The sequence below is a fragment of the Triticum aestivum genome, chromosome 2A (genome assembly GCF_018294505.1).
Source record: "Triticum aestivum cultivar Chinese Spring chromosome 2A, IWGSC CS RefSeq v2.1, whole genome shotgun sequence".
NCBI classification, from domain to species: Eukaryota; Viridiplantae; Streptophyta; class Magnoliopsida; order Poales; family Poaceae; genus Triticum; species Triticum aestivum.
The window spans coordinates 397,241,402-397,267,451 of NC_057797.1; the positions used below are offsets into that span (position 1 = coordinate 397,241,402).

General features: G+C 45.4%; 1 protein-coding gene and 1 non-coding gene across 3 annotated transcripts; one reads left to right on the plus strand and one right to left on the minus strand.

Moving 5' to 3' along the window:
• Window positions 1-779: 779 nt before the first annotated feature.
• Window positions 780-11,079, minus strand: LOC123188793 (uncharacterized GPI-anchored protein At1g61900). Of its 2 annotated transcripts, none has more exons than XM_044601040.1 (8): window positions 10,846-11,079; window positions 10,425-10,631; window positions 9,741-10,325; window positions 8,640-8,885; window positions 8,478-8,489; window positions 1,697-1,840; window positions 1,238-1,294; window positions 780-1,161 (listed from the first exon to the last, which is right to left on the minus strand). In XM_044601040.1, the coding sequence occupies exons 1-8, from the start codon at window positions 10,895-10,897 to the stop codon at window positions 1,082-1,084; spliced, it is 1,383 nt and encodes a 460-aa protein (XP_044456975.1). In that variant the 5' UTR covers window positions 10,898-11,079; the 3' UTR covers window positions 780-1,081. The 2 variants fall into 2 exon arrangements, with proteins under 2 accessions (XP_044456975.1, XP_044456976.1); XM_044601041.1 differs by having other exon boundaries at window positions 1,238-1,291; window positions 10,846-11,073.
• On the plus strand, window positions 4,609-4,682 carry TRNAM-CAU (transfer RNA methionine (anticodon CAU)). Its single transcript has one exon. It is a non-coding gene; the product is annotated as a tRNA-Met (tRNA).
• Window positions 11,080-26,050: the final 14,971 nt, after the last annotated feature.

Genomic DNA, 26,050 nt, shown 5'->3' on the forward strand with positions numbered 1-26,050 from the left:
CCTCCGCTGCTGTGTTAGTGTTGCTGCTGTGGGCTGCAAGGAGATTTGAATCATGCCCAACCCTGATTATATTATACCACTAGTACGGTAGTAGTACCTGTATCTAGATCACTCCTTCCCAGGCTCATCATAGAGTGTAGCAGCTTCCACTGAAAGATCTTTGGTTGTCTGACTGATCTGGTCCCCCTGTGTGTGTTGATGGCATTATACGTATGTGTGTGCTGCTTGTGCTAATCTCACTCATGGTAGTCCATCTGTTGCATCGTCATGATTTTTGTGCACAAACACTGCAGATGGATGTAGAATTTGTATCTGCTCATGCAAGTTGATGATCTGTACTGGCATATATGCGTGTGGTTATGCAGAGGCCGGGCGTTCTTTCGATGCGATTGTATCACCTTGATACTTCAATTCAATGAAATGCTCTTTATGGAAGAAAAAAATATGCATGCAGTATCTTCTAATGAATCAGCCCGATTATGCAGACAAGGCAAGATGATATATTTTTGAGTACTTGGTGCTGACATGGCAAGTAGGTATATTTTCGATATACTATAACAAATGAGCCACATGAAAGTTTTTTGTTTTTTTGTTTTTTTTGAAACCAAAGCCAGCCAGCCACATGGAAGTAGATGAGCTGCAACAAGATCAAAGATCACGGGAAAGGCTCCTGACATCCATCTCTCAAAACAGAGTTTCCTGAGCAGGCCATGCTTCCGACTTGTTGAGGCCTTCATTAATTATAATTATAATTAATAACAACAATAAAACAAACAATATAAAGGTGAACCAATGATAAAAATCATTAATAAAGTGACAAACCATTAGACAACAAAATCAAGTCTATCCAAGTTGTCATGCAGAATTATGGAACCTTCACTACTCGCTATACAAAAGGCATAATAGTAATAAATTAGAGTCAGTGTTGCATTCACTGTCATTCTGTGGCTTACAACAAATTACACTAATAGCTACCAGTTACAATGCTCTGATGCGATGACCAAGCACGCACAAAAACTCTGCGGTTCACAGTTCCAATCAGCTCTCCTCAACCTCTGGATAATTTGACAAACTAGGTGAACTAGACTTGAAGTAAAATAGTGGCCACAAGGGCGCCAAAGCAGACGGCTAGGCTAAGCTCCAGTCTGTTGTGGTTGACACCTGAAAAAAAAGGGATCGTCACTTTTATAGGCTCCAGAATGCACCACGACGGAGAAAGAAGAACATTTGAGCTTACCGTTCTGCGCCGATGTCGCCGCAGGCCTCTCTGGGATTGTTGGACCAGGAGCAGCTGCTGAAAAAATGGCCAAAAGTTAAGTGGAAGCCTAACTTGAATAAAAGCAACAAAAACAGCAGGAAGCTTGTGACGGGTTGCAACTGTCGATGCACATTGAAGTACTCCAATGCCACAACCATTTGGCTCAACTGTTCGCAGCACACAACTTTACAGCCAAGATGAAAGTTGTAGAGGTACAGGCAATTTATAATAGTATATAAAAAAGGCATAATGATAATGATTTCATTTGACGTTATTTCAGCAAAAGAGAGATAAAATATTACAGCAGATTTAGATAGAAGATTTCAATTTGTAAGTAGCCTACTCTGCTGAATAGTTTAAATTTTGAGAAACAACAAGAAGCGATCAAGTATGTAAACAACTGCATAATCAGCACCGTAGGTAGATAACATAACGTACATTTATTGCATGTTGAAGCCGATGCTTGCAAAGAAGGCGACCATGGGGCAGCTATGTTATCATTCAGATCACATGTGAAACTAATCCCAGAAGAAGGGTCAAATGATGCATCAGAGGGCATACTTGGAAGAAGGCATCCAGATTCTGCATCCAACCACAAAGCACAGATCAGCAACAATATATCAAGCCTAGTTTCTTAAGCTGCTTTCAAACTTATGGTGTGAAATTCAATGTAACTAGTAAGGCCTAAAACTGACATCCCAACCAGTCTGGGCTGTATAACAGAACTAACTGGCAGCTAGGCGAAAATGCACATCATCGAAATAAATGTTTCGCTATATAACTGGCAGATATTTATCTCAGTGTATTGGTTTCTTCTTAGTAGGAACTAATATGAGCATATTAAGAATTTAAGACTTCAACTTATATATGTCCACTATTCCAACTATCGGTCAGTTAACTGCCAACATGGTCAGTTAACTGCTATTCGGACCTCTCCCGATATGGGAACGTGCTATTCAAGCCATTAACTGGTCGGTCCAGTTAATTTGTCTGACGAGCTGATTTATCAGCTGTCAGGCCGAATTATTGTCCTGCTACGCATTTTTTAGCCCAAAATTGGCCTGTTCCCTCCCTACTTTTCGATGTACAGGTCTATGGCCTTCCAGATTGGCTGCAACATCATCAGAACACCAAGGCAACACTTTTCCTTGTTGCTATGTAGCCTAGGATTGCATATTTACACACTTGGTACATTGCATGTTGCTATTAGCCTAGGATATATAAATATGGCTCTAGTTAACCTACCGATAAATGGTTACCAATAAATTCAGTTAAATGCCGGATTCGCCGATTAATCCCTACTCAGCACCTTGCCGGTACCAGTTACCGGTATCTTGAACATTGTATGTCTTTCCATCTCTGGATGGTAGCAAGTGGAGTCCTCCCGAACTGATTTAAGACTAACTACAATTCCGTATCGAACTAATTCATACAGCTCGTTTTAGTCAGAACTGATTCATATGGCTGATTAGAACAACAAGAGTTGTGTAGGCTAGACCTGAAACCCTTTTTTTCGAAAAGGAAGATTACCCCCGGTCTCTGCATCAAGAGGTGCACACAGCCATTTTATTATATTATTCAACAGAACCCAACAAAACAAATACATGAATCAACCCAAAGCCAACGTCCTGGCAACAATTGTCGCTACACCTACAAGCCCTGACCTCACATCAACACACACCATCTAATCAGGTGGCCTCATCAGGCCGCCTGCCGGCAAGCAGAGAGCACCAACCGGTCTAGCTAGACCCTCTGAGCACATCACATGCGCACACTCTAGAATCAACCGCCACCATCTTCCGTCGTCCCACCTTCAGGAGCGATCAACGCATTCACCTCGCCAGGCCATTCTGCCATCCACGTCACCACGACGCCAGGTAACGCCACCATCATGCGCGAGTCCATCAACATGCGCCTGTCGCCGAGACTCCGCTGTGGTAGATGCAACACCGCTCCTCCTCTTGTTCCCTCCATCCAGCACCTGCTCCAAAACGTTGCCCCCAAGAGGGTTAACGGCCCTAAAGGAACCGCCAACGTCCGATCCGAGAGACCCAGATCTATAGTTTCCCTCGGAGCATCTGAAACTAAGTGATGACGGTTGCAACCAACGATGTTTGACAAGGAGATGACGCCTAAGACGCCGCCATCATCTGCCATGACCGAGGTCCACACGGATTTCACCGGCAATCAAGGCACTCCAAACCAGCAGCAGGCTGGATCCATGCTGAGCTATGCCATGACGGCGCATGCAGCTGTTAGTACGCCAGCAGGGAACACAGCAAGCCTCGCCGATCCCTCAACGCGCCGCCGGCCGGCCATAGGCAAAACCGACGATGTATCTGGTGGGGATCAGATCCGCGGCCGCCACCGCGCCCACCATCGCCTGAGACGTGGGATCTTGTGGGACATGGAGGCTAGCGCGGCCACCGCACGACCAGGGGCGCTGCCCTGGCTGCTGAGCGCAACTCCCCCCGGGCCACGGCCCAGCCGCACCAGGAGGTCGCCGCCGCATCAAAGACTCCCCGGCTCCTTCGGCACCGAGCCCGCCGCCACCGCGGCATACACCGGCGACATCAGCGGATACGAAATCAACGGCGCAAGGAGGTCTCTAGCGGCACTAGGGTTCGCCCCTGGCGTCGCCCTGGGGAGACGACACGAGGGGGTAGCGAATCTATTTCTCTTCGTCTGTTTTGACCTTTTCCCAGTCGTTCTGAAACCCATAAGATCTCGAAACCAGGTCATGGTTCTGGCACGTGGATAGCTAACTTCCATGCACCCACGTCCATGGCTAGTTCTTTGGTGATATCAAGTTTGGTCTAACCCGACATCTCTTGACATTATCAACACACTTTAAGCGCCTGCTATGCATAGCACTGACACTTCTGGAGGCCTGCGTTGTATAAGCCCAACACATCTCAGATGATGTTGGACAAGCTTCTCTTCAATCGGTGCTACCCCAACTCTATCACATATATCATCATTCTGGACCCGATCATTTCTTGTGTGGCCACATATCCATCTCAACATGTGCATCACTGTTACACCTAACTGTTGGACATGTCGCCTTTTGGTTGGTCAACATTCAGCACCATACAACATTGCAAGGTCGAATTGAATAACCCGGTTGAAGGGTAATGATCATACGTCTGTAATGCATTGTATGGCCCAGAATAGGTCCTATTCTTCTACCTTTTCCAGGTAGTCGATGGCTATTCACAGCTACCACCTTAACACCAAAGAAGAGTTCGACCCAATGCTTTATTTCTGTCTCAGTGAATCCCGATTCGACATTAGACATGTTAGAGGCTTGTATTCAAGCCTTTTTTGTCCACCAGTTTCTGGTACTCCAGAGCGGAGTAGAGCAGTTTGGTAGCTCACGAGGCTCATAACCTTGAGGTCACGGGTTCGATTCCCGTCTCCGCACTTAGCAGTCTGTATAAAAGGACTATTCTATTTCTCATTGGTTGTGCTCGAAATGGTTGTGCTCGAAAGGCAGTTATGAATCGACTGACTAATCCAATTCCAATATCTTGATTTCGCGCGGCAATGCATCGTGAACCGATATATATATCGTCTGCTAATACACGACCAATTAGTGTTTGGACAAAAAGTTTTTCCGTCATCCCATTTTGAGGACTTACAGAAATACCTCGGTTGATGATATCAGCCCAAGTATTAATAACGCGACCTTGACTATCAACTACAGATTGGTTGAAATTGAAACCATTTAGGTTGAAAGCCATAGTACTAATACCTAAAGCAGTGAACCAGATTCCTACTACAGGCCAAGCAGCCAAGAAGAAGTGTAAAGAACAAGAGTTGTTGAATGTAGAAAGAGTACCTCTTTTTGCCTGGACTTCAAGCAGTTTAGCTTTAACCGTGTTAATGGTCTCACATTCTTGGTTTATAGAGAATCAAAGTTGATTTACCAATGAGTCGCGAAATGCTATGGTTCTTCCATATGATTTCTGAATTTATTCAGAAGTAATTCGTCGAGATCGTGCACCCTTTTCTTATTTATCCGAAAAATACTAAAAAATATTATAAAGTGCAGCCGGATTGTAGAAATTATCAAGTAGTACTTTCTTCGGATTCCGATCCAGAGTATGTTCCCATTCACTTGTTAAGGAAATGGCTATCAAGAACGAATTAACCCTTTATCCATTTTTTCTTTTTAAATACCCCCTCCCTGGGGAAAGAAGAATAGTACACTAAAAATGGATAATAATCCAGCCTTCAATAAGAAAAACTCTTTTGTTTGTAAGAAAGGAATGAGAGAGATATGGATTAGAAAAAAAAATCCCAACGAGTAAAATCTCCTTGTGCTTCGGGCCCCCATAGTAGCAACAAAGAGTGTGCTAAACTATTGGCAGGGGTAGAAACTGCTGCGGTTAAGAAATTACAACCTTCCAAATAGGAACTAGCCAATCCATGGGTATACCAAGAAGTTACAAAAGTTGTCCCTGTAAACCAACCCCGAATCTCAATTTGTCAAGTCTCATGATCATATCATGATCTATTTTTATTCGGCTCAATCTTTTTTAGAAAAAAAAGATTGAGCCGAGTTTAATTGCAATCAATTAGAAGAATATCAAAAAGATGAAAGATGTACAATCCAATTTCTCGATTCAATAGAAGCCCAAAGAGATGCATATGGTACCCAAATAAGAATAGGATAGATATGTCAAAAGCAGGTCTGATTACACCTATTCCTAATCCTAAATAGAATGTAAGGACGTAGGGATTTCTATGTAAACAGAGTATCCTATTTCCATAGGCTCGAATGACCCCTTCCCCATACTACTAGTGAAAGAGAAAATGTAAAGACTACCATTAAAGCAGCCCAAGCGAGACTTACTATATCCATCTAAATTATGTCTCCTATTTCTATGAAGGGATTATTCTACTATTGATCAATAATCATAGTGGAATCAAGGGTACAGAGTCAAAAAGGGATTCCGCCCTAAGGCCATGGATCAATCAGTTCAAGGAATTTACTCCTGTATTTTAGGAATGGTATGAAGAATATACAGGGCCCATGAAAGGAAGATCAATGACTCATATAAATTACATAATGGAAAATGTCCCGAGCTTTTTTGCTAAGACCAGCATAAAAATATGCCGCTGACGTGAGTAAAGCTAAAGCAACAGTAGTATTTATATCATTCGTGGGCGCTGCTAATTCCCCATGGGGTAACTCTATAATTTTCCAAGGTAAAAGAGCAACGAACATTATGAAACTGCGCAAAGAGTTAAGGAAACTTTACAACGTTACAAAGAACTTCAGGACATTATCGCAATTCTTGGCTTGGATGAATTATCGGAAGAGGATCGTTTAACTGTAGCAAGAGCAAGAAAAATTGAGCGTTTCTTATCACAACCGTTCTTTGTGGCAGAAGTTTTTACTGGTTCTCCAGGAAAGTCGTGAGTGGGAACTTAGTTTCCGTCTGGGTATGCGTCCTTGGATTGTTGTTGCATATTCAGCTCCTGTTGCAGCTGCTACTGCTGTTTTCTTGATTTACCCTATTGGTCAAGGAAGCTTTTCTGATGGTATGCCTTTAGGAATCTCTGGTACTTTCAACTTTATGATTGTATTCCAGGCAGAGCACAACATCCTTATGCATCCATTCCACATGTTAGGTGTAGCTGGTGTATTCGGCGGTTCCCTATTCTTGTCCTATAGAACCTGCCTTTTAGCTTTTGTGGCACTTTCTTGTCGCAGAGGACACCGGAAGCTTGGCGCCACTTCTTCCATCCAACTTTGATTTGATTGCTCACGTCTTCATCGATATCACCATCCTTTTGCAGGATTGACCCCAAATATCGAAAGGGTCCTTCTAAGGTGCCACCAGCCCATAAAGGCTTATCTCCTCCTCCTTGTGCCTAGTAGTACTGAAACCATACCTCGTGTACTCATTTTAGTTCTATTAAGCCTAAACCTTTCGATTCCAAAGTCTGTCTCCACAACTCTAACTTTCTAATAACCCACGTCCGACTATTGTCGACCAGCACCACATTATCCGCAAATAGCATACACCATGCGATATCTCCTTGTATATCCCTTGTAACCGCATCCATCACCAAAGCAAAAAGATAAGGGCTCAAAGCTAACCCTTGGTGCAGTCCTATTTTAACTGGAAAGTCATGAGTGTTGCCATCACTTGTCCGAACACTTGTCACAACATTATCCTACATGTCCTTGATAAGGGTAATGTACTTTGTTGGGGCTTTGTGTTTCCCCCAGGCACACCACATGACATTTCGCATTATCTTATCTTAGGCCTTCTCCAAGTCAATGAACACCATATGCAGGTCCTTATTTTGCTCCGTGTATCACTCCACAAGTTGCCGTACCAAGGAAATGGCTTCCATGGTCGACCTCCCAGGCATGAACCCAAACAGAATTTTGGTCACACTTGTCATTTTTCTTAAGCATTGCTAAATGACTCTCTCCCATAGCTTCATTGTATGGCTCATCACCTAATTCCACGGTAATTAGTACAACTTCGAACGCCCCCCTTGTTCTTGATTGGTACCAATATACTCCGCCTCCATTCTTCGGGCATCTTTATGATCACAAACATTTTCCCTTTATTAGTTTACATCTAAACATTTACTACAAGCTGATCAATCACATTTCCTCATTCTGATTTCCGCCTTTAGGAAAGGAATCATGGTTTACACCCTTATAAAAAATTGTGACACGGTTCATGGGTGGCAGCATACTCTCCAGATAGGCCCCCCACCTACTTCGCCTTAGGCATGGTTTTGGTCTTGTATGACTTTGCTAGATGCCGGCATTTGTGTGTGTGTGTAGCCGTGTGCATCCTAGCTATGCAAAGCTTGGATGTGTCTCATTTTGCTTGTATTCTCTTGATGCGACAATATGGGTCAGTAAAAGCACCCTTTATCGGGAAAAGAGAAGAAAATTGTGACGACTTGAAATTTATATTGCTGACCTCCTATTAATATACATATTTATCTGGCACAATGTTTAACACACACTGTTATTTTTTATTAGACTCAGTATGTTTGAAAGTACAAGCATGGTTAGTACTGAATACGCAACATTAGTCACATTGCAAGTAACACCGTATTCGTCAAAGCGTAATCAAAATGTGGCATGACACGCAAAAAAACATTAATATTTGTTCTGAGAACAAAAAAAAAATGCACACTAGCCAAAAAATATATAAAACAACTTGAAATGCCAAATTACCTTGAGATCCAACTGCATGCCAAATCATAGGGGGTTCGGTCAAATGCACATACCCAAGACAAAAAGAAAAAGATCAAGAATTCAGTCATTACAGATACATAGATGCAAATTAAAATATAACTCTACTGCAAGTATCTAAGTAAAATATACTGTCTAGCTTACCTTGAAGTGAGAAATCCTTCAATGTTACTTGGCATGAGCTATAAACATTTGTGCTGACCTTCATCTCTTGCAATTTTGCCCCAAGGACTGACGCACAATTCAAAGCTTGCAAATTTGTTATGAAACTTTGCTTTTGCAAGTGAGATACGTAACTGTCCATCGCCTTGCAGCATACAGTAATGTTTTTAACTGTACCACCACACTCCTTTGCAACCTTACTTGTGTCTGGGAAGCTTAGTGGGCAAACTGGAAGGTTCAAATGGAAAAAAGAAAATCTCAACATAAATGCTGCTGCCAGTGAAGAATGAGAATAAAATTGAACCTAGACACATATTTAAATAAATTAGAAACTAAATACAAATATCCAGGTATTGCACATGTTCGTCAAAAGGCAGAGTACAAGAAACATTTTAAATCTGGCAAATATACATTCATGGCAATTCTGATGTATTACTGCACTAAATATTTTATTCTTTCGATCTAATTGATATGTTCAAGCCCTGTCACACCCAACACATTGCTGGTAATGGCGTACATATTGTGAGAACCTTGCATATTGCTAACATGAAGATTGAACTGAAAAACTCAAGCTCCTATTGAGTCATATGCCTTAACGCAGTCAACTTCATATAGGAGCAAATCATTCCATTTATCCGCTCGGCCAAACGAAAAATTCAAGCACCCATGTACACAATATTTGGTGTCTTGCTTTAAATTTCGATGTTTTTGTTTGAGCAAATAAAGTATGGTGGTATGGTGCTTGAAGCTAAATGTCTGTCGCAGCCTTTTCCTACCTATATAGCCATGAAAAGATTGTAATATTTCAAACACACATATACATATAGTAATGCTATGCATGGGTATTATCTTTGTGCTCCAACAGTATGTTCTATGGAGCTAGACAAGTGGAATTGGTGACATTCTATCAGTTTAATGGGTGCAAACATTGTCTTTATGTTACTACAAAATTCAAGTAAATCAATCTGCCTGCTCAACAGGATAATGACATAAATGTATGTAGTCGTTCTAAAAGAGTAAAATGTACTGACTGCTGGGATCATAATTCACATTTAAGCAAGGTATTAGTTTGAATGTACGTACCTCCATTGACATTACAGTTTGATATCTGCCTGAGCATTTTGGTTGCGGATGATGGCTCAAGCCTGCTGGATAACCATCTAAGTACAACGTTCCTGCAACTGTTAACTTTGGGACTGGCAGTGTCGCTTGTCAACGCAGCGTCCTTGGAAGAGATTTTGCGGGCAGCATCACTTATAGCGCTCTGGCATGTCTGGCTGCAGCACTCGTTAACAGGGTCGACCTTCCGGCAGGCCTCGAGGAGCTTCGACGAGTCGACGACGCTCTCAAACGCGTCGACGGTGCTAACGGGGCACGACCCCTCGGTGGCATTGGAGAGGTGGACGGAGCAAATGCTGTGGAGATCATCACTGGCACCCTGGCTCATGAGCAGCTGCTGGACGTCAGAGAGACAGTAGTTGGCAAGAGTGGGATCCAAAGCAAGGGACCCCGTCTGCTTGCTGGACTGCCCTATGAGGATGGTGAGAGTGGCCTGGAGCTGGGGACAGCAGATGACATTGGCGAGGAACGGAGCGAATGAGGCGAAGCAGTCGACGGCCGTGGTGGTCATCAGGCCATTGATGGCAGTGAAGTTCAGTGAGCATTTGCCTGCATTGGGGGGGGGGGGGGGGGGGGGGAATTCAGTTCACAGCTTGATTTACACTGACAAAATAGAAATAGAAATGGAAATGTGCAGTGAGTTGAGACCTGACAACTTGGGCGTAGAGTTGTTGTAGAAGGGCGCGAGAGGGGCAGGCGCGAGGAAGGGGACGAAGGGCTGGGGGGAGCCGGTCGGCGAGAGCTCCGGCATGAGGCCGCCGCTGTCGTCATCTTCCTCCGCGTGGTCGATCCGGTGGAGCACCGGCGGGCCCTGAGCAAATGCCTGCCCGGAATTCCCCAACAGCCCATGTAAACCTGCACATTGACAAATCAAGAATCAGTCGCTTGTTCCCGCAACTAGGATTTCGCCTCCATGACAGATCAAAATCGAGAACCAGCACAGAGGCGGAACCAGCACTGGCTACGACCAAGCATTCGTATGTCCGGCGGCTGGGCGCACTTCAGTAATTTGCAAGAAGGGGAAGAATCGGAGTGTAGCCAGGCAGCAGATCAGCAGAGAGCTACTCACATAGGCATGAGAGGAGAGCGGCCGCCACGGACAGCCGGCCTGCGGGTCCCATCCGCCGGCCGCAGCGCACGGCGAAGGCGGGGCGGAGGCGGCTGCGGCTGCGGCTGCGGCAACGAGGAGGAGGAAGAAAGAGCAGAGGCCGGAGAGGGAGGGACGGAGCCGCTGCTTGTGTGTGAGTGTGAGAAAAAAGGGAAGTGGAGAAAGTGGACAGCTAGGGGAGTGCTGCGAATTGCTAGGTACACCCGGGACAAGATCTGCTGGAGCATTTGCCTAATTGCCTTCTTGTTTCAACGCCAGTACTGGAACGACAAGAAAAATTCAAGATAGCAAACGTATTTTTTGTTTATTTTCAAGAAAAAAAATCTTATAAGGTGGGCCACAAACAAATTTTGTCAACTTCTCCATGAGTCAACACTTGCTTAAGTCAGCCACTTCGAGCCTCTCTACTTTATATTCCTTAGGCGACAAGTTGAGTACGTAACAATATATTGTTTGACATACCATGTGTTTATTTGTATAGTTTGACCATATATCATGTTTGTTATTATAGATTGAGTAAATTTTACTATTTGCCCCTAAGTTTTTATGTCGTGACAGAATACCGCATTGCACAGAATTTTCACATTTTACCCAATTTGACGAAACATTGCCATATAACTTTGACACTTTATCCATGTTCACGGGCTGCGCCCCAACCTGTCAGCAGTGCCGCCCACAGGTCCAACAAAAGGAGTTTGAAAACCCAAACCCAAAAAAAAAATGGACCGAAGTAATTAAGTCGTCTGCGTAGCAACCCAGATTAGCTGAAACGTGAGGCCAACTTGTCAGATTGAAAAAAATAAAAGGGGTAAAAAGTGGTAGTTGTTTGCTTAAATTGGGGAAAATATGAAAATTCTGTTAAATAGGCTATTTTCTGTCACGACTGTGGAACTTAGGGATAAAATGAGATTTACTTTATAAATTAATATCTTGTTATTTTCTGGTGATAGTGTGGCCGCATATATGCTAAAAAAATGGTATATTGTGAATATCCATGACAATGTGTTTTTGCAGGTTATCAATGATCATGTTAGCATCGCATGATTGTAAGGCTTTTACCTGTGAAGTATTATAATGACACTGCTTGCTGTTGTGGCAGATGCAACACAATTAACTTCCTACAAGAGAGATCTCCCTACAAGATTGAGAAAGCCTATGTTCTGTTTTGAAACAAGAAGGATGGCTGAATGGTTTTGCTCCCTACATTGTCTGATCCAGCATGGGAGTGAGCGGTATGTTTTGGGGTACATGTGCTCGGGTAGACGTGAGGAAAGAGGAGTTGGGGGTGCTGGGAATTGAATATCAGCATCAATGCTCTTCAATACCCCCTGCCACCACGTTGCCTTGTCGCTGACGTATGGGGCCGTGCACGCGCAGTGAATTTCCCGCGGTCGCCACCCGTTGTCCGTTGATCAGCTACTAGATCATCATGCCCACAATTACTACTCGCACTTGCTAAAAAAATATATACTCGCCGGAGACATGTCCCTGACAGCCGGTACCCACGGCCTTTTAACCTGGCGCTAACGTACCAGTGGGATGTTTGATGCTTCTCGATGGGGGAGCGAGCATACACCCATGGAAGTCAGAGATGACCGGCGACTAATGGACGTAACCGCTTGAGTGCCTTCAAACCAAATCAACAACATGACCCTTTTACGGCAATATTTCTTGGATGGCGATGTGCATGATATTGAATTCATGTTTTTTTACGGAAAAACTTTCAATCTATTCACCTTCAATCATGATAGTATAACAAACACTAGAAATAATAAAAATTACATCCAGATTTATAGACCACCTAGCGACGACTACAAACACGGAAGCGAACCGAAGGCGCGCCGCTGTCATTGCCCTTCCCTCACCGGAGCCGGGCAAACCTTACTATACTAGATAGTCGGGAAGTCATGGTGCTAAGGTCCCATAGAACCAACGCACCAGAACAGCAACCGCCGCAGATGAAGAGTGTAGATCAAAATGATCCAACTTGAAGACACACGAACGAAGACGAACGACAAACAGATCCGTTGGAGACACACCTCCACACGCCCACCGATGATGTTGCACGCATCACCGGAACGGGGACTAGACGGGGAGACCTTTATTCCATTTTCAGGGAGCAGCCGTCGTCTCGCCTTCCTGAGTAGGACACAAACGCTAACAAAACTCGAAAAAAAATATGAAAACGGAGCGCTCCCACCGAAAAGGGCCGAGATTCACTCCGCCTCCACGGCCCTAAGGCCACCGGAGACGGGACGGACCGGCGTCGGCGCCGGTGGGAGGCAAAGAACCCTAATTTTGGGGAGGCGCCAGCTGGCTACGCTGGAGGTGGCGGCTGGGTAAGCGCAAGCGCGAGCAGGTTAGGTTTTATTGAATTCATGTTACTAATGGAGAGAGTCCGACCGCGAAGAGCTTAAGGCCGACCGCGAAGAGCTTAAGAGCATCTCCAGCCTCGCCCCCAACAAGCTCCTTCAAGGTCTTATTTATTACCTGCGCCGAAAAATCGGCCCATTCGCGTCCCCAGAAACTCAACTTTCGCTGGTAAGGGCCAAATTTGTTGTCGGCAGACCTAGGCCAAACCCGGCACGCTGGGGACGCTAGGGGAAACAATTTTGGCGCGAAAGCCTGGCGGGCCCGCCGAGTCAACGACCGGGCGCATTCACCGTCCTCATCGTCTTGGTTTCCCGCGGAGAATCAATGCCAAGGTTGTCGCGCTGCTGCGCCGGACAGCCTTCCATTGATGCCTCACGGGCGGCGCAGTGAAGGCACGGGCGCCGCGCGTTCCGCCCGCTCCCGCCACGCGTACACACGACGGCTGCCCTCTCGTCGCCCCTCCCTCGCCAGTGAGCGCACACTCCATCGCGCAAGAACCCTGCCCCTCTCGACCTCTCCCCGCTGACGCTCGTCTCTCCTCTCCCCCTCCCCCGACGACGAGCATGGCCGAGCGCTTCCCAGGCGATGGTGCAGCAGTCAACGGCTTCAGCTGTCGCCACCTGCACGAGGACGAGGCACGCCTCCTCTATGAAGCCGACTACCCGGCACCGCCGGACATGTGGGTGTCGGGCACTTGGAGGCTCAGCGCCAGCGGCGTCCGGGTGCCACCAGTGCCCACCGGAGCTGCTCGGCGCGCCGAAATAGCGCGTATCCGGTCCTCGCTGCCAAAGCAGGTGCGGAACCAGCCGAGGTACGCCCCCGACAGCAACACGCTGTGGACGGCGTACTTCGACCGTCGCCACGAGGAGCATCTTGCCTCCACCAACGGCGTCGAGCCCCGCAGGACGCAGCCGCCTCAACTCCGACGGGCGGCGCCAATTGATGAGTACATCAATACCATTGTTACACCCACAGCCCCTGCTGCTATACATACTGGACCAATTACTAGAGCTCGTGCATGCCAATTAAATTATCAGGTACTTTCATTTCTTGGTAATGATTCTAATGTTCATGAGAATATGATGCTGCCTAAATTGGATACATTTGTTTTGCTTACAAATGAAAGGCCTGGCATGGATAAGAGGGATGAACACTGGAGCAAGACCAAGCATGGAGATGATGGCATGTGCAAGGGGATCAAAAACAGAGTTACAAGTGATGATTTCAGGACTTTGAAGCCACCATAAGGAGTGCATGAAGTCTTGGACGAAATATACAAGATGCCACTTCATAAATTTTGTCCAGAGCCTATTCTAGGTGCTGCGTCGCCTTATTATTGGGTCAGGCCCATGTAATTTCGAAATACTTAAGTATAGGCTATTTTTAGAGTCCGTATGTGTGGGGAAACAAGAATTAGGGTTGGTTTCGGACCCCCTCCTCCAAGGGCCACGAAATCCCCCCCCCCTCTTCCTCCATATATACAGCCCTTAGGGCGTCGTTTAGACTTTGGGTTTTGTTTAGATTAAAAGTTTGACATAGCTGCAACTTCACGTACTTCGTTTGTATTCAATGACCAGACAAAGGCATCACAAAACCCCACCTTGATCAATAAAGCTTTCCTCTTATATTCGCAATATCCATATTGCAATCTTAGTTTCTTGCTTGTTCTTCGTTTGCCTGCAGGAAACAGACCTTCATGGTCAGGTTGATCGTGCTCCGGCATGGTCAATAACCTCTCGGAGTTGGTTTAGTGATTGCTAAGGCGCGACATCCTCGCATGTTCATAGTCGGATCGTCAAAGTAGACTTCCTCCAAAATGATAGACACCATCTCATCGAAAGACGAGACACCTTTGCCTCTATCACCAATGGTGGGGCGTCCTCGGCCGCACCCTCGACGCCGTCCTCAAGTACATCAAGGTCGGCAACACGCCGCGCTTGGAGTACCCGACGCCCCCTCCTTCTTGTTGGGGAACGTAGCATGCAATTTCAAAAAAATTCCTACGCTCACGCAAGATCTATCTAGGAGATGCATAGCGGGGGAGAGTATGTTTACGTACCTTCATAGACCGAAAGTGGAAGTGTTAGCTTAACGTGGTTGATGTAGTCGAACGTCTTCTCGATCCAATCGATCAAGCACCGAATGTACGGCACCTCCGAGTTCTGCACACGTTCAGCTCGATGACATCCCTTAAATTCTTGATCCAGCAAAGTATCAAGGGAGAGTTCCATCAGCACAACGACGTGGTGATGGTGATGGTGAAGTGATCCACGCAGGGATTCGCCTAAGCACTACAAGAATAAAACCGGAGGCGTAAACTATGGAGGGGGGCGCCGCACACGGCTAACAATGTTTGTTGTGTGTTCTAGCGGCGCCCCCCCCCCCCCTCATATACATATATAGGTTGGAGAGGAGGAGAGGCAGCCAAGGGGGCGCCCCAAGTAGGAGGAATCCTACTTGGGAACCTCCCAATTTGGCCTCCCCCTTTCCTATTCCTATTCGGAGTAGGAAGGGAAGAGGGGGAAGGGGGAATCCTATTCCCTTTTTCCTTTCCTCCTTCCCCTTTCCTTCTCCAATTAGGCCAGCCCATATGGGAGGGGCGCACCAGTCCCTTTGTGGCTTGTGTGTTTCGCCTCTTGGCCCATATGGCCCATATAGTTTGCCAGGGGTAGCCCGGAACCCCTTCTGCTGACCCGATACGTACCCGGTACCTCCGGAACACTTCCGGTGTCCAAATACTATCGTCCTACATATGAATCTTTAACTCTCGGCCATTTTGAGACTCCTCGTCATGTCTGTGATCTCATACGGGATTCCGAACAACATTCGGTCACCAAATCACATAACTCATATAATACAAAATCGTCATCGAATGTTAAGCGTGCGGACCCTACGGGTTCGAGAACTATGTAGACATGACCGAGACACCTCTCCGGTCAATAACCAATACCGGAACCTAGATGCTCATATTGGTTCCCACATATTCTACGAAGATCATTATCGGTCGTACCGTAATGACAACATACGTTATTCCCTTTGTCATCGGTATGTTACTTGCCCGAGATTCGATCGTTGGTATCTTTATACCTAGTTCAATCTCATTACCGGCAAGTCTCTTTAATCGTTCCGTAATGCATCATCCCGCAACTAACTCATTAGTCACATTGCTTGCAAGGCTTATCATGATGTGCATTACCGAGAGGGCCCAGAGATACCTCTCCGATGCTCGGAGTGACAAATCCTAATCTCGATCTATGCCAACCCAACAAACACCTTCGGAGATACCTGTAGAGCATCTTTATGATCACCCAGTTATGTTGTGACGTTTGATAGCACACAAGGTATTCCTCCGGTATTCGGGAGTTGCACAATCTCATAGTCAAAGGAATATGTATAAGTCATGAAGAAAGCAATAGCAATAAAACTTAATGATCATTATGCTAAGCTAACAGATGGGTCTTGTCCATCACATCATTCTCCTAATGATGTGATTCCGTTCATCAAATGACGACACGTGTCTATGGTTAGTAAACTTAACCATCTTTGATTAACGAGCTAGTCTAGTAGAGGCTTACTAGGGACACCGTGTTTTGTCTATGTATCCACACATGTATTAAGTTTCCAGTTAATACAATTCTAGCATGAATAATAAACATTTATCATGATATAAGGAAATATAAAATAACAACTCTATTATTTCCTCTAGGGCATATTTCCTTCAGTCTTCCACTTGCACTAGAGTCAATAATCTAGTTCACATCTCCATGTGATTTAACACTAATAGTTCATATCTTTATGTGATTAACACCCATAGTTTACATCACCATGTGACCAACACCCAAAGGGTTTACTAGAATCAATAATCTAGTTCAAATCGCTATGTGATTAACACCCAAAGAGTACTAAGGTGTGATCATGTTTTGCTTGTGAGAGAAGTTTAGTCAATGGATCTGCCACATTCAAATCCGTATGTATTTTGCAAATTTTCTATGTCTACAATGCTATGTACGGAGCTACTCTAGCTAACTGCTCCCACTTTCAATACGTATCCATATTGAGACTCAGAGTCATCTGGATTGGTGTAAAAGCTTGCATCGATGTAACTCTTTACGACGAACTCTTTATCACCTTCATAACCGAGAAATAATTTCCTTAGTCCTCTAAGGATAACTTTGACCGTTGTCTAGTGATCTACTCCTGGATCAATATTAATACCTCGCTGCTAGACGTATGGCAAGTCACACAATAGGTTTTGTACACAACATGGCATACTTTATAGAACCTATGACTGAATCATAGGGAATGACTTTCATTCTCTCTATATATTCTACTATGGTCGGTTTTTGAGTCTTACTCAACTTCACACCTTGTAACACAGGTAAGAACCCTTTCTTTGACTGATCCGTTTTAAACTCCTTCAAAATCTTGTCAAGGTATGTGCTTTGTGAGAGTCCTATCAAGCGTCTTTATCTATCTCTATAGATCTTGATGCTCAATATATAAGTAGCTTCACCGAGGTATTTTATTGAAAAACTCTTATTCAAGTATCCTTTTATGCTATCAAGAAATTCTATATCATTTCCAATCAACAATATGTCATCCACATATATTATTAGAAATGCTACAGAGCTCCCACTCACTTTCTTGTAAATACAGGCTTCTCCAAAAGTCTACATAAAGCCATATGCTTTGATCACCTCATCAAAGCATATATTCCAACTCCAAGATGCTTGCACCAGTCCATGGATTGCTGGAGCTTGCACACTTTGTTAGCACCTTTAGGATCGACAAAACCTTCCGGTTGCATCATATACAACTCTTCTTTCAAAAATCCATTAAGGAATGCACTTTTGACGTCCATTTGCTAGATTTCATAATCATAAAATGCGGCAATTGCTAACATGATTCGGACAGACTTAAGCATCGCTACGGGTGAGAAGGTCTCATCGTAGTCAACTCCTTGAACTTGTCTAAAACCTTTCGCAACAAGTCAAGATTTGTAGACAGTAACATTACCATCAGCGTCAATCTTCTTCTTGAAGATCCATTTATTCTCTATGGCTTGCCGATCATCGGGGATGTAAGGGCATATTTATCCCTAAGGTGTTTTGGTGATTGATGACAATGCATTTGCGGACTAATCGTGTGCCCTGAGTATTTCAGATATTTCATTACTAGGCACAAGACGGTTTGGTGCCCCTCGAAGATTATTGAAGACGACGTTTTTCCACGTTCCTTTTTCGGTGGATTTGAGTCATAGGAAAGCCGTACTATTAAGAGGGGGTCCGCTTTGGAAAGGTTTGGGTGGAATCGTCACGTACATGTTTACTCCTCTTTGCACCGCCTTTCCCTTAGCACTATGGAGCATCCTCCGTTTCTTCGTGTTTGTGCAAAAAGAAGAATTCCTAATGTTGTTGTTCTGGGGCATGCGGTAGTACTGCTCTTCGGAGCGGTAGTACCGCACGCCCCTGCGGTAGTACCGCAGGCCTTTGCGGTAGTACAGCAGGTGGTCACGGTAGTACCGCTCCTTGGGAGCCGTAGTACCGTGAGTCCTGGTCTGGCACAACACCATAAACAGAAGTAGGGGTAGATGTAAATTTTTACATTCGCTCCCTGCGCGGTAGTACCGTGTCGGATTTTTGCACTGTTTGAAAGTCAGCGGAAGTTGCCACAGACGTTTTTTATTTGTCTACGCCCTTCCCAAGCTAGTCCAATTTTGCCTTGCGGTAGTATTGCAAGGGGGTGCGGTAGTACCGCGCGAGCAGCAGTACTGCCCCAGCTTCTTTGCTACAGGCCTGGGCTAGCTCCTGTCGTGCCCACAGTAGTACCGCGGCTAGCTGCGGTAGTACCGCTGGTTTGGTGCGGTAGTACTGTAGGTTGCGGGTTGGCTAAGTGGACAATGGTTGGATTTGTCTGTCCACTATATAAGGGGTGTCTTCTTCTCTGAGTTGACCATCTCTTCTAACCCTAAGCTCCATTTTCACCTGATCTCTCTCCCTAGCCAATCAAACTTGTTGATTTTCTAGGGATTGGTTGAGAAGGCCTCGATCTACACTTCCACTAAGAGAAATTCGATTCCCCCCACTAATCCCTTGCGGATCTTATTACTCTTGGGTGTTTGAGCACCCTAGACGGTTGAGGTCACCGCGGAGCCATATTCCATTATGGTGAAGCTTCGGGGTGTTGTTGGGAGCCTCCGATTAAGTTGTGGAGATTTCCCCAACCTTGTTTGTAAAGGTCCAGTCGCCGCCTCCAAGGGCACCAATAGTGGAATCACGGCATCTCGCATTGTGTGAGGGCGTGAGGAGAATACGGTGGCCCTAGTGGCTTTTTGGGGAGCATTGTGCCTCCACACCGCTCCAACGGAGACGTACTTCCCCTCAAAAGGAAGGAACTTCGGTAACACATCCTCGTCTTCACCGGCTTCACTCTTGGTTATCTCGTACCTTTACTTGTGCAAGCTTATTTGTGTTATTTCACTTGCTTACTTGTGTGCTTGTTGTTGTTGCATCATATAGGTTGCTCACCTAGTTGCATATCTAGACAACCTACTTTGATGCAAAGTTTAATTTGGTAAAGAAAAGCCAAAAATTATTAGTTGCCTATTCACCCCCCCCCTCTAGTTAACTATATCGATCCTTTCAATTGGTATCAGAGTCTCGTCTCTTTACTAAGGACTTTGTCGTCCGAAGAGTATGGTTGACACCGTAGACGGTGTGGAAGAGCACTCTGGTGTGAATCCGGCCTCGTCTACGGGCGATGGGGGAACCGCGGTCTCTTGTGAGGAATTCAATGTGGCTTTGGACACATTGAAAACCTCCATGACGACCGAGGTTGAAAGCATGTTTAATAAATTCCTAGAAGGGCTTAAACTATCCACCGCACCGTTGAAAGTGGGTGATCCCACCAACAAGGTGACGGATGCTAACTCCGACAAGGGAGAAGCTACTAGTGAAAAGGCTCCTTTGTTGGAAATATGCCCTAGAGGCAATAATAAAATGGTTATTATTATATTTCTTTGTTCATGATAATTGTCTATTGTTCATGCTATAATTGTGTTATCCGGAAATCGTAATACATGTGTGAATACATAGACCACAACACGTCCCTAGTGAGCCTCTAGTTGACTAGCTCGTTGATCAAAAGATAGTCATGGTTTCCTGACTATGGACATTGGATGTCATTGATAATGGGATCACATCATTAGGAGAATGATGTGATGGACAAGACCCAATCCTAAGCATAGCTCAAATATCGTGTAGTTCGTTTGCTATAGCTTTTCCGAATGTCAAGTATCATTTCCTTAGACCATGAGATTGTGCAACTCCCGGATACCGTAGGAGTGCTTTGGGTGTGCCAAATGTCACAGCGTAACTGGGTGACTATAAAGGTACACTACGGGTATCTCCGAAAGTGTTTGTTGGGTTGGCACGAATCGAGACTGGGATTTGTCACTTCGTATGACGGAGAGGTATTTCTGGGCCCACTCGGTAATGCATCATCATAATGAGCTCAATGTGACCAAGTGGTTGATCACGTGATCATGCATTACGGTACGAGTAAAGTGACTTGCCGGTAACGAGATTGAACGAGGTATTGGGATACCGACGATCGAGTCTCGGGCAAGTAACGTACCGATTGACAAAGGGGATTGTATACGGGATTGATCGAATCCTCGACATCGTGGTTCATCCGATGAGATCATCGAGGAGCATGTGGGAGCCAACATGGGTATCCAGATCTCGCTGTTGGTTATTAACCGGAGAGTCGTCTCGGTCATGTCTGCGTGTCTCGCGAACCCGTAGGGTCTACACACTTAAGGTTCGGTGACGCTAGGGTTGTTGAGATATTAGTATACGGTAACCCGAAAGTTGTTCGGAGTCCCGGATGAGATCTCGGACGTCACGAGGAGTTCCGAAACGGTCCGGAGGTGAAGATTTATATATAGGAAGTCAAGTTTCGGCCATCGGGAAAGTTTCGGGGGTAATCGGTATTGTACCGGGACCACCGGAAGGGTCCCGGGGGTCCACCGGGTGGGGACACCTATCTCGGAGGCCCCTATGGGCTGAAGTGGGAGGGGAACCAGCCCCTAGTGGGCTGGTGCGCCCCCCATGGGCCTCCCCCTGCGCCTAGGGTTGGAAACCCTAGGGGTGGGGGGCGCCCCACTTGGCTTGGGGGGCACTCCACCCCCCTTGGCCGCCGCCCCCCTTGGAGATTCAATCTCCTAGGGCCGGCTCCCCCCTAGGGGTCCTATATATAGTGGGGGGAGGGAGGGCAGCCGCACCCTAGCCCCTGGCGCCTCCCTCTCCCTCCCGTGACACTCCTCCCTCTCCCTGAGCTTGGCGAAGCCCTGCCGAGATCACCGTTGCTTCCACCACCACGCCGTCGTGCTGCTGGATCTTCATCAACCTCTCATTCCCCCTTGCTGGATCAAGTTGGAGGAGACGTCTTCCCAACCGTACGTGTGTTTAACGCGGAGGTGCCGTCCGTTCGGCGCTAGGTCATCGGTGATTTGGATCACGACAAGTACGACTCCATCAACCCCGTTCTCTTGAACGCTTCCGCGCGCGATCTACAAGGGTATGTAGATGCACTCCCCTCTCCCTCGTTGCTAGATGACTCCATAGATTGATCTTGGTGATGCGTAGAAAATTTTAAAATTCTGCTATGTTACCCAACAGTGGTATCAGAGCTAGGTCTACGCGTAGTTTCTATGCACGAGTAGAACACAAAGCAGTTGTGGGCGTGGATATTGTCAATTTGCTTGCCGTTACTAGTCTTATCTTGATTCGGTGGCATCGTGGGATGAAGCGGCCCGTACCGACCTTACACGTATGCTTACGTGAGACTGGTTCCACCGATTAACATGCACTAGTTGCATAAGGTGGCTGGCGGGTGTCTGTCTCTCCCACTTTAGTCGGATCGGATTTGATGAAAAGGGTCCTTATGAAGGGTAAATAGAAATTGGCATATCACGTTGTGGTTTTGGCGTAGGTAAGAAACGGTCTTGCTAGAAACCTATAGCAGCCACGTAAAAACTTGCAACAATAATTAGAGGACGTTTAACTTGTTTTTGCAGCATGTGTCGTGTGATGTGATATGGCCAAAAGGATGTGATGAATGATATATGTGATGTATGAGATTGATCATGTTCTTGTAATAGGAATCACGACTTGCATGTCGATGAGTATGACAACCGGCAGGAGCCATAGGAGTTGTCTTTATTTATTTATGACCTGCATGTCAACATAAACGTCATGTAATTACTTTACTTTATTGCTAAAGCGTTAGCCATAGTAGTAGAAGTAATAGATGACGAGACAACTTCAAGAAGACACGATGATGGAGATCATGATGATGGAGATCGTGGTGTCATGCCGGTGACAACGATGATCATGGAGCCCCGAAGATGGAGATCAAAAGGAGCAAATGATATTGGCCATATCATGTCACTATTTGATTGCATGTGAAGTTTATCATGTTTTACATCTTATTTGCTTAGAACGATGGTAGCTTAAATAAGATGATCCCTCGTAATAATTTCAAGAAAGTGTTCCCCCTAACTGTGCACCGTTGCGAAGGTTCGTTGTTTCGAAGCACCACGTGATGATCAGGTGTGATAGATTCTAACGTTCGAATACAACGGGTGTAAGCCAGATTTACACACGCAATACACTTAGGTTGACTTGACGAGCCTAGCATGTACAGACATGGCCTCGGAACACGGAAGACTGAAAGGTCGAGCATGAGTCGTATAGAAGATACGATCAACATGAAGATGTTCACCAATGTTGACTAGTCCGTCTCACGTGATGATCGGACACGGCCTAGTTGACTCGGATCATGTTTCACTTAGATGACTAGAGGAATGTCTATCTGAGTGGGAGTTCATTGAATAATTTGATTAGATGAACTTAATTATCATGAACTTAGTCTAAAATCTCTACACTATGTCTTGTAGATCAAATGGCCCACGCTAATGTTGCCCTCAACTTCAACGCGTTCCTAGAGAAAACCAAGCTGAAAGACGATGGCGGCAACTATACAGACTGGGTCCGGAACCTGAGGATCATCCTCATAGTTGCCAAGAAAGATTATGTCCTAGAAGCACCGCTAGGTGACGCACCCATCCCAGAGAACCAAGACATTATGAACGCTTGGCAGTCACGTGCTGATGATTACTCCCTCGTTCAGTGCGGCATGCTTTACAGCTTAGAACCGGGGCTCCAAAAGCGTTTTGAGAGACACGGAGCATATGAGATGTTCGAAGAGCTGAAAATGGTTTTCCAAGCTCATGCCCGGGTCAAGAGATATGAAGTCTCTGACAAGTTCTTCAGCTGTAAGATGGAGGAAAATAGTTCTGTCAGTGAACACATACTCAAAATGTCTGGGGTTGCATAACCGCTTGACTCAGCTGGGAGTTAATCTCCCAGATGACGCGGTCATTGACAGAATCCTTCAGTCGCTTCCATCGAGCTACAAGAGCTTTGTGATGAACTTCAATATGCAGGGGATGGAAAGGACCATTCCTGAGGTATATTTGATGCTGAAATCAGCGGAGGTGGAAATCAAAAAGGAACATCAAGTGTTGATGGTGAATAAAACCACTAAGTTCAAGAAAGGCAAGGGTAAAAAGAACTTCAAGAAGGACGACAAGGGAGTTGCCGCACCCGGTAAGCAAGCTGCCGGGAGGAAGCCAAAGAATGGACCCAGGCCCGAGACTGAGTGTTTTTATTGCAAGGGAAGTGGTCACTGGAAGCGGAACTGCCCGAAATACTTAGCGGAGAAGAAGGCCGGCAACACTAAAGGTATATGTGATATACATGTAATTGATGTGTACCTTACCAGTACTCGTAGTAGCTCCTGGGTATTTGATACCGGTGCGGTTGCTCACATTTGTAACTCAAAGCAGGAGCTGCGGAATAAGCGGAGACTGGCGAAGGATGAGGTGACGATGTGCGTCGGGAATGGTTCCAAGGTCGATGTGATCGCCGTCGGCACGCTGCCTCTACATTTACCAACGGGATTAGTTTTAAACCTCATTAATTGTTATTTAGTGTTAGCTTTAAGCATGAACATTGTATCAGGATCTCGTTTAATTTGAGATGGCTACTCATTTAAAGCCGAGAATAATGGTTGTTCTATTTATATGAGAGATATGTTTTATGGTCATGCTCCGCTGGTGAATGGTTTATTCTTAATGAATCTCGAGTGTAATATTACACATATTCATAGTGTGAATACCAAAAGATGTAAGCTTGATAATGATAGTCCCACATACTTGTGGCATTGCCGCCTTGGTCACATAGGTGTCAAACGCATAAAGAAGCTCCATGCAAATGGACTTTTGGAGTCTCTTGATTATGAATCATTTGACACGTGCGAACCATGCCTCATGGGTAAAATGACCAAGACTCCGCTCTCAAGAACAATGGACCGAGCAACCAACTTATTGGAAATCATACATACTGATGTGTGCGGTCCAATGAGTGTTGAGGCTCGCGGTGGCTATCGTTATGTTCTCACCCTCACTGATGACTTGAGTAGATATGGGTATGTCTACTTAATGAAACACAAGTCTGAGACCTTTGAAAAGTTCAAGGAATTTCAGAGTGAGGTTGAGAATCAACGTGACAGAAAAATCAAGTTCTTGCGATCAGATCATGGGGGAGAATACTTGAGTCATGAATTTGGCACACACTTAAGCAAATGTGGAATAGTTTCACAACTCACGCCGCCTGGAACACCTCAGCGTAATGGTGTGTCCGAACGTCGTAATCGCACTCTATTGGATATGGTGCGATCTATGATGTCTCTTACCGATTTACCGCTGTCATTTTGGGGCTATGCTTTAGAGACTTTCGCATTCACTTTAAATAGGGCTCCGTCGAAATCCATTGAGACGATACCGTATGAATTATGGTTTGGGAAGAAACCTAAGCTGTCGTTTCTAAAAGTTTGGGGATGCGATGCTTATGTCAAGAAACTTCAACCTGAAAAGCTCAAACCCAAATCGAAAAATGCGTCTTCATAGGATACCCTAAAGAAACTATAGGGTATACCTTCTACCTCAGATCCGAAGGCAAGATCTTTGTTGCCAAGAATGGATCCTTTCTAGAGAAAGAGTTTCTCTCAAAATAAATAAGTGGGAGGAAAGTAGAACTCGATGAAGTATTACCTCTTGAACCGGTAAGTGGCGCAGCTCAAGAAAATGTTCCTGAGGTGCCTGCACCGACTAGAGAGGAAGTTAATGATGATGATCATGAAACTTCAGATCAAGTTGCTACTGAACTTCGTAGGTCCACAAGGACACGCTCCGCACCAAAGTGGTACGGCAACCCTGTCTTGGAAATCATGTTGTTAGACAATGGTGAACCTTCGAACTATGAAGAAACGATGGCGGGCCCAGATTCCGACAAATGGCTGGAAGCCATGAAATCCGAGATAGGATCCATGTATGAAACGAAGTATGGACTTTGACTGACTTGCCCGATGATCGGCGAGCCATAGAAAATAAATGGATCTTTAAGAAGAAGACAGACGCGGATGGTAATGTAACCATCTATAAAGCTCGGCTTGTCGCTAAGGGTTATCGACAAGTTCAAGGGGTTGACTATGATGAGAATTTCTCACCCGCAGCGAAGCTGAAGACCGCCCGAATCATGTTAGCAATTGCCGCATTCTATGATTATGAGATATGGCAAACGGACGTCAAAACGGCATTCCTTAATGGTTTCCTTAAGGAAGAATTGTATATGATGTAGCCGGAAGGTTTTGTCGATCCTAAGAATGC